Here is a 9,974-nt window from a genome sequence, read left to right on the forward strand (position 1 = left end):
CGGAATTATAGTAACAAATTTCAACAATAAATAAAGTAGTTGATATAAATTATAATGGTATGACTGAGATGGCTGTAATACATTTTAAAATTTAACCGTATCAACTAAAGAAATAGAATGTATTATGCACGAATTAATGAATTTGTTTGACCCGAACATGAAGTTGGCAAACAACGATTACGGTAAAAATAATTAATTCTCTGTATTTTCATTTTGAACACCGATGATGCAGACAACACTTTGGTATGATAATTATCAGGGTGCTGTTTACCCTCTGGATTTACATGCGCCCCCGGCAATTGGTCGTTTCAACAGGAAATCCTCATCTTCTCTCGTCGAAATATGCTCCAAGTATATTGTCAGAGATTCGAGTTTAACTTTACACACGGTACATTGTGTTCCAAAAGAAGTTCGTGTATGCTTAATGAAGGAGGCGTTGAAGGTATAAAAATGTCGTAATGTTAAATTGTGTAACAAACATATAATTTATTTTACAGTCGTTGTAGTCTGCTGTAAACTTTTTTGAAGAACAATATAAAGTGGTATTTACCAGGTTGACAACACTTCCCCTATAGCGAGATCTTCTTGCTAAAACGCAATTATCCCTCTTCTTGCTAAAACGCAATTATCCCTCTTTTCACTAAAATGCAATTATCCCTCTTTTCACTAAAACGCAATTATCCCTCTTTAGAGTAAATATATCCCATGCAACCGAGAAAAACATCCAATAAGTATATCTATTTGTGTTCCACGTGAAAAAGAAGAAAAAGTGCCAAGATGTCCGATACTACTGCAAATTTTAAAACCATTTGTAACAAAAGTACTCGTGATTTATATTGGATTTCAGCCTCCTTCTCTCTTATGCAGCATCGTTGATATGAAATTTCTTTACTGTCTTATCAATTATCTAGGCAATCCGCACCACATTTAGTGTGTGTCACATTTATTCAGCATTGCATCCATGGAATTTTTTAGATAGAATGTTCTATCGTTAAAGTAATAATGTCCTACGGACCTGGTTGAGGGCCTGTTCCAAGACCCAGTTAGATAGATTATTCTAACTAGGTATTCATTATCATATTCAATCAAAACAACAAAACACCTGTTTATGGTCATGTTTATTTTCTTGCTAAAGAGGGATAATCACATTTTAGCTAGAATATTTCGCTATAGCCTATAGGGGAAGTGTTTCCAACCTATTTACTATAAATATTTTCATGAGTATTTAAATTATCTGAAAAAGTCTTTGACTCCAATGTTATATACACATCATTGTTTTTAAATGTGTTTTTAGGACAACAAAGACAGAGCCATAGAAGTTTTAATATCCAATTGGCACATGGAATCTCTGGTGTTAAGGGACCTAACACCAAATCTTTTTACTTCACTGCAACCTCTGCACGACACATACTACCTGTCTGACATAGTGAGACAGGGACTGCGGTATACAACATGCCTGGCTCATACTTTCCTGGAATGTGTGAAAAAGAAAATGCCGACAAAGCTGCGTTTTCTTGACATGTCTGGGTATCCAACAGGTAAAATATGTGCATCTATCCTCTTTTAAGATGAATTTTTAACTATAAAGATGAATGGGAGACTAACATTTAATGTCCTGCTGCGGAGAAAAATCTAGGCATTTGATTGGACGACAAGCTGGGAATATGAGGTCATATACCTTGAGAAGAATAGATGGGATACAAAATGGCTTCGATAGATCTATATACTTAACTGCTCCGTAAAATAAACATGAATTGATCACTCTGCAGTAGGACATATTCATAATGTCTCGGGAGAATATAAAATTTTACAGGGAATGCGAGTCCATATACCTTGCCAAAAATCCATATTACATGTAACTAATAATATATGTAAATCATATACATGTATGGTATAGACATTAAAAATTTCAAAGTATAATTTAAAAAAAAAATTTCAAACTATTTGTTAAAGAGAGCTCTCCAGCTTTATGTCTTGAATCTTAAATTTACAATCTGTTACCAAAGTCTTACATCAGTTGTTTATTGTTTTGTTCGTTTATTGTTTTGTTTGTTTATTGTTTTGTAGCTGAGGTTATCCTGTACTACCTCGCTACACACTGCATGTTGGCACACAATGAGGCTCGTCAGACAGCAATGGTGAACATGTACAATACTGCCATACAGTACCTCCCAACAAACAGAGCTTCTATGCATGCAGATAATTCCTTACCCGAGTCTGTGTGTAAGTTTACAGTGTAAAATTCTCTGATCATCACAATCATTGTATTGTATCAAGGGCTGAAACTTAACCATCTCATGGCAGCAGATTTAGATTAGGTTTTGATTTAAATGCATTTTGTTTTTCAGTATCCTGATTCACTTTAGTTGATCTGTTTAATAGTGATGAAGCGATTGTCGCCGACAATCGATTGCCGATCGTTTTGGCTCTTCGATTCTGATTATCGATTCTATTTTTCATAATCGATTGTTGCCTGTACACTAATTAATATATCTAATCCGAGATTCATCTGACTGTTAAACCCGCTTTTATATCGAAACGTGTGCGGGGGAGGGTCGGAGTGGACTCCACATTGAAAAGTGGGAATTCAATGACACCAGCTAGTGTGTATGCTGCACATATCCATAAAACTAAATAGAAATAACCCCCAAAATAATAAACATTTATTAATAACATGTAAATACCGATTATATCAATCATTGATCGATACAGTTCTTCTGATTATGACCGATTATTGATTATGAAATTTTTCAACACTACTGTTTAACTTGTTTACCGGTATACAGATTTCATGTATTGAATAATCCAGATGTTGTTTGAAGTTATGATATCTTAAAACATAAACACAAAACTAATATTTCTTTTAATATCTCTCTGCTTGTATTTCAGTGGTGATAAAATTAGACGCCTTTGTTACCTCGGACCAGACTCATGCAGAGTTGTGTAAAGCTCTAAAGGTGTCCGGCTTTCCAGAAAGTAAACTGAGATTGTGTATAGAGAAGTTAGATGCCACCTGTCTTGGAGAACCAAAGATTACAATAATGCTCAAACAGATAGATAAAATGGTTTGTATTTATATGCACATGGAATCGAGAAAATTCAGGGATTTTGTTGTCATTCTGTCCATGGCAAAATATTTGAACCTTGCTATAACTTGAAAAGGCTCTTTGTGTATATACAATACAAACATTGATATATATGTGTGTGTGTATAGATATTTTACATGTATACATTTGGGGGTCTTAACAAGTTGGATATCTGTGATGTTGTCCTCATCTGATGACCCCTTGACCTTGGACCTACCCATTGAAATCTTCTATTTATGGCAAGACCTTTAAGATGGTTCCATTATTGATGATCCTGTGAACTTGACCCACTCGGTGAAAAACTCGATGTTTGATCTTTACGAGCGATTACTTTGATATATAGTGAATGTAATTCTTATAATGGCCTTTTCCAAAGGTACATGTAACAGAAACTAGCTATCATAGGTTGTGCTGTCACCGGGAACATTCATGTTTCACAAACATTTCGTTTAAATGTCAGCTAGTGTAGCATTTGGATTGTTCATCAAAGCTTTACTGTCAATTAGTGTTTTAGTGTCTTTTAAGCATTTTAATTTAGCTTGTCTATTTTCAAATCACATTTTCTCCAGCATCCATATGTAATCTGTGATTAGTCATTAATATGCAAGCATCCTCGGGTATTACAGATTGAGGTTTAAAGGGGGAGGGTAGGATGGAGTCTCAAAATTTGATGAGCTTCATTAGGGATTCAAAGTTTTACATTTACATATAGGGAATTTGAAAAAAAAAAATCTTTTCAAGAGTAGCAGGGCCACAATAAGAATGCCACGAACAGTGAATAAGGAACTTTTGTAGTCTGTAAAGAATTTCAAAACAATTCCACATCATTTGTTAAAACTGGGAAACATTGAGCATTACAGCATCATTTTGATAATAGAACATATTTTTGAAGATGCAAATACTTTTGACTAATATTTCAGTTAGGTACCATGTATACTGATAGGTTTTTATTTTTCAGATTTTAAAAGGGATTCGACTGAAGTACAACTCGCTGACTTGTGATGAATTTATGAAAATGGAACCTGAACTAAGAAAGTTTCAGAATCTGACAGCTTTGGATCTGTCATGCAACACCATTCACCTTTATCAGAATGACACTGTATGTGAAAGAATGTCAGAGACCTTGGCATCACTCCCTCAGCTAACAAGATTAGATCTTAGTAATAACCGAATCAAAAACCGACTCCGACTTATACTACAACAGATGAACCAATCACTGAGGTATTTAAGATTATGTGGGTGTGGTTTAACAAATTTAGACTTGACTTACCTTGCCCATTCCCATCATACCTCGGGACTGCAGGAACTGGACATCAGTGAAAATACTTTATCAACTTGTGCCATTAGTCTAGGACAACTTTTTTCTTCAGCTGGTCCTTCCTTATGTGTGTTTGAAGCAGAAGAGACAAAACTGAATGATGAAGTCTGGTTTACCCTCATACATCATATGCTAAGCCTTGAAAAGTTGTTGTACATGAATCTTGCAGAGAACAACTTCAGTGCCAATACTCTGCAGTGCTTTATGCAGGTTTTCGCCTCCCTTCCTGAGGTGACATGTGTGCGTATTCCTTACTGTAGGGAGTGTTATCATTTGGATGAAAATACCACGGATGACCAAATCAGCATGAGAAAAATGCAATTTATTGTTGACCTTTACAGTGTGGCTGACCAGGTTAGAGGCCAACAGAAAGACAGATTAAAAATAGTTGCAAATGACCTTTCAAGAATTGATATGGATCATATATGAGTACATTGTTTATAGATAAAACTTGGAGATAAAATGTATGAAACTGCCAAAAATAAATCAAATTATTCATTGTCACAAGATGGAGGAAAATTAAACCACCTTAATACACTTTGTCAACTAGAAGTGCACTGGTTGTGTGGGATCCGTTTTCAAGATGCATTGCCATATAGGTTCAAGATGTTGTTTTGTTTGAAGTACATATTATACTAGATTTATTGTGAAACCAAAATAAACAAGATATGGTGTAGCTGTCTGTTCCAGACAAAACCACAATTATATGAAAAAATTATAAAAATATAACCACTGTCCAGTTGTCTACAGCTGTGTACTTATTGTCTACATATGCCCCCCCCCCCCCCCAATTAATCTTATTTTCCCCAGTGACCTTGAGCAAATGGCCTTGGGTTAAGACACTCTTAAAGTTGATAAAGCAATCTGTGTGTGAAGTATGAGCTCCTACTGTTCTTTTGTTGCATAGTTATTGCCCAGACATAAAATGTTTTTCTGCAACCTTGAACTTTAACAAATGACCTTGATGAAGGTCATGACATATTCTCAAGTCGTAATCAATCTGTGCAAGGGCAGTTATAAAAATATTTCTTTGTCACATCCTACACATCATTTGCACAAACAGAGAGAGGTGCAAGAAATGCACATGCTGAATGTCAAGGCCACATCTCTTACAATTCCATGGACAAAATTCTCGGGTCGTGATGAACAAAGTAATCCCTAAATGTGGCTATGCTTTGCAGACAACACAAAAGAGTATCATGTTATTTTTCTTTCTTTATTAATTACTTGAGGATATTTTGTTATTCTCATACCATATCTTTCAAACATAAATGCATCATTCTTAACATATCCATACAAATGTTTACTACCATTCTTTGATTGTACAAGTTTCAGTCTAAGAAACAAAACAGTGCAGCCTGGAAAACATTTGGTATGTGGAGATCTGATTTTAAAAAATTCCATTAAACAATAAAAAGCTAACAGTTCACTAGTTAACAGTATAACTAGTATGGCACACATTCAACAATAATTCTTCCCATGATTTCTTGGCATTTTGAATCATTAAAACAATACAAAATTTACAACTTCCATACATTGAGCCATCAAAATCACATATACAATGCACTTTGTACAAGAAATGTTCACAATATATGAAAAAGTTGATCCTATCTAAAAAGGAGAGTTCATTCCTAATTTTGTTCCAAAACTGAGTCTTCTTCTCTTTTGGTATCTTGTGTACAATCTGCAATATGACCACAGTACTGATTAGTTGAGGGTCACTGGAGTATTGCAAATGAGGGTTCTGCTGAGACAGCCATCCCCTCATGATGTAGCATAACAGAAGTGGATGTATTTAACAGATGTGTGATGCAAATACAACTGTACCTACATGTACATTAGTTTCAGTTACATTTCCATATCCCCTCCAACATTGTATAAAGAGGATTAGAATTGGAACATTATGGTTATATGAACATCTAGGGACAGTGAATATGTTGGAACATTATGGTTACATGAACATCTAGGGACAATGAATATGTTGGAACATGGTTACATGAACATCTAGGGACAGTGAATATGTTGGAACATTATGGTTATATGAACATCTAGGGACAGTGAATATGTTGGAACATTATGGTTACATGAACATCTAGGGACAGTGAATATGTTGGAACATTATGGTTACATGAACATCTAGGGACAGTGAATATGTTGGAACATTATGGTTATATGAACATCTAGGGACAGTGAATATGTTGGAATATTATGGTTACATTAACATCTAGGGACAGTGAATATGTTGGAACATTATGGTTACATGAACATCTAGGGACAGTGAATATGTTGGAACATTATGGTTATATGAACATCTAGGGACAGTGAATATGTTGGAACATTATGGTTATATGAACATCTAAGGACAATGAATATGCTTTGGAATCGATTGCTAGTAGTTTCTTGTTATCTGTGAAACTGAGGGATAGCAATGCTCACTAGATGTTTTACATATCAATTTTAATTTAATATTTGAATGTTCGACATCTTGAAAAGGAATGCTACACCAGAGAAATTTAATATAATGGATGAAAGGTGAAGGATATGTGCAACAATATTTTGAAATTGAAAACTTTCAAATTTACTTATTTAATAAAAAAAATGCAGCTTTCATAGAAAGCAATCTGAAACAAGAGGCCCATGGGCCACATTGCTCACCTGAGTCACCTTGGTCCATATCGGAAGACTTTCCATATATATTTGCATGTAAAACCATAATCCCTATTATGGCCCCAAACCTACCCCTGGAGGCCATGGCTTTTGCAAACTTGAATCTACACTATGTCAGAAAGCTTTCATGTAAATGTCAACTTCTTTGGCCCAATGGTTCTTGAGAAGAAGATTTTTAAAGATTTTCCCTTTATATATGTATGTAAAACTTTGATCCCCTATTGTGGCCCCATCCTACCCCAGGGGGCAATGATTTTAACAAACCTGAATCTGCACTATATCAGGAAGCTTTCATATAAATCTCAGCTTTTCTGGCTCAGTGGTATTTGAGAAGAAGATTTTTAAAGATTTTTCCTATATATTTGTATGTAAAACTTTGATCCCCTATTGTGGCCCCATCCGACCCCCGGGGGCCATGATTTTAACAATTAAGAATCTGCACTATATCAGAAAACTTTCATATAAATCTCAGCTTTTCTGGCTCACTGGTTCTTGAGAAGAAGATTTTTTAAAGATTTTACCTATATATTTGTATGTAAAACTTTGATCCCCTATTGTGGCCCCATCCGACCCCCCGGAGGCCATGATTTTAACAATTTAGAATCTGCACTATATCAGGAAGCTTTCATATAAATCTCAGCTTTTCTGGCTCAGTGGTTCTTGGGAAGAAGATTTTTAAAGATTTTTCCTATATATTTGTATGTAAAACTTTGATCCCCTATTGTGGCCCCATCCGACCCCCGGGGGCCATGATTTTAACAATTAAGAATCTGCACTATATCAGAAAACTTTCATATAAATCTCAGCTTTTCTGGCTCACTGGTTCTTGAGAAGAAGATTTTTTAAAGATTTTACCTATATATTTGTATGTAAAACTTTGATCCCCTATTGTGGCCCCATCCGACCCCCCGGAGGCCATGATTTTAACAATTTAGAATCTGCACTATATCAGGAAGCTTTCATATAAATCTCAGCTTTTCTGGCTCAGTGGTTCTTGGGAAGAAGATTTTTAAAGATTTTTCCTATATATTTGTATGTAAAACTTTGATCCCCTATTGTGGCCCCATCCGACCCCCCGGGGGCCATGATTTTAACAATTTAGAATCTGCACTATATCAGGAAGCTTTCATATAAATCTCAGCTTTTCTGGCTCAGTGGTTCTTGGGAAGAAGATTTTTAAAGATTTTTCCTATATATTTGTATGTAAAACTTTGATCCCCTATTGTGGCCCCATCTGACCCCCGGGGGCAATGATTTTGACCATTTATAATCTGCACCATATCAGGAAGCTTTCATATAAATCTCAGCTTTTCTGGCTCAGTGGTTCTTGGGAAGAAGATTTTTAAAGACTTTTCCTATATATTTGTATGTAAAACTTTGATCCCCTATTGTGGCCCCATCCGACCTCGGGGGCCATGATTTTAACCATTTAGAATCTGCACTACCTAATAAAGCTGATCTATAAATTTCATCTTTTCAGTGGTTCATGAGAAGATTTTTTAATGACCCTACCCTATTTTTACCTTTTCTTGATTATCTCCCCTTGGAAGGTGGCCTGGCCCTTTATTTTAACTATTTAGAATTCCCTTTACCTAAGGATGTTTTGTGTCAACTTTGGTTGAAATTGGTCCAGTGGTTTTTGAGAAGTCAAAAATGTTAAAAGTTTACAGACGGACAGACTCCAGAATACGGGTGATCAGAATAGCTCACTTGAGCTTTTAGCTCAGGTGAGCTAAAAAATTTAAAACCTCTTCTGGACTCAAACCCGTGATCTACAGCTCAGCAGTTGACATGCTAACCTACTGAGCTACTCAACTAGGCAATATTTAAAATGAATAGACAAATATTGCTGATATTTATACTTTCATCCATGTTTTAAATGGAAGTCAGCCATTCTGACGATGTATAGTACTGTATCTCCTTAAAAGAACTTACTTGACCTCTCTCCTTTTCACCAGTTCGTTGATAACAATGATGATGAAGGGGAAGAGAAATCCTACGGCATAAACTGCTGGGTGTACATCCCCCAGGGACAGAGTGTAAGGCAAACTGCCACTTCTGATAACAATATCACAGGCAAAAAACACGCACTGGAGCAACAACCTACATATAAATGCATAACATTGAATTATTTTTTTCTTAAAGCCCATCTTTATCACAGTGAATGGTATCATCCAGACCCCTATTACTTGATTTTACAATGTAATGGATATTTTTTGCTGATGTCAAATTTTTGTGGAGGAGACAGATTTGCTACAATTAGAATCGCAGAATATATTCCAATATTTAAAGAGGTAAAAACTTAGGTCTATTGATATTCAGGTGTAAGAATGAAAGTGAAGGCTATTTGCTAGTGGAAATTAAAAATGAAATTTTGTTTGATTAATTTGATTTAATTTCTCTAAAAGTTAACAATTTTAAACTTGCTGTAGTGCTAGCTTACACGGCTAAGACTGCAACACTCCATACTTTGTTGGATGTGGGAAACTGCTGCCAAAGGTGGTCAGACCAGTGCACAAAGCTCACTGATATTGTGGCTACAATTATCAAAATGCATGAATAAATTATACTCCATGTATACCAAGGTGTTTTAAGCCACGAGACATAGCTACAAAGTACAAATTTGGTTAAGCAAGAGGCCCATGGACCACAATGCTCACCTGAGTCATTGCTTGAAATACAAGCGTGAATCTACACTTCGTGAGAATGTTTGGTTATTATTTCAACTAATTTGCTTGAGAAGATGCCCCCTTATATTCCTATGTAAAAACTTGAATCCCTATTGTATTGCCCTTCATGACTCTAAGAGACATGTGGACAAACTTGGATCCACAATGCAATGCAGTTTACATATCCCTATTGTATTGCCCTTCATGACTCTAAGAGACATAATTTGATTAAAT

General features: G+C 35.5%; 2 protein-coding genes across 2 annotated transcripts in view; one reads left to right on the top strand and one right to left on the bottom strand.

Annotated features, from left to right (window-relative positions):
• The first annotated feature begins 124 nt into the window (after positions 1–124).
• Positions 125–4,890, top strand: LOC125672100 (leucine-rich repeat-containing protein 14-like). Its single transcript, XM_048908211.2, has 5 exons — positions 125–442; positions 1,295–1,538; positions 2,068–2,223; positions 2,890–3,065; positions 4,045–4,890. The coding sequence occupies exons 1-5, from the start codon at positions 224–226 to the stop codon at positions 4,831–4,833; spliced, it is 1,584 nt and encodes a 527-aa protein (XP_048764168.2). The 5' UTR covers positions 125–223; the 3' UTR covers positions 4,834–4,890.
• Positions 4,891–5,610: 720 nt separating this feature from the next.
• Positions 5,611–9,974, bottom strand: part of LOC125670543 (transmembrane protein 94-like) — a 43,637-nt gene continuing 39,273 nt past the window's right edge. The window contains exons 27-29 of the mRNA XM_048905753.2: positions 9,515–9,608; positions 9,007–9,174; positions 5,611–6,088 (exon numbers count right to left, since the gene is read on the bottom strand). Coding sequence (XP_048761710.1) covers positions 6,016–6,088; positions 9,007–9,174; positions 9,515–9,608 — 335 coding nt within the window. The 3' untranslated portion in view covers positions 5,611–6,015. The remainder of the gene's footprint in view (positions 6,089–9,006; positions 9,175–9,514; positions 9,609–9,974) is intronic.

This window comes from Ostrea edulis, chromosome 4, assembly GCF_947568905.1.
Source record: "Ostrea edulis chromosome 4, xbOstEdul1.1, whole genome shotgun sequence".
In the NCBI taxonomy this organism is placed as follows: domain Eukaryota; kingdom Metazoa; phylum Mollusca; class Bivalvia; order Ostreida; family Ostreidae; genus Ostrea; species Ostrea edulis.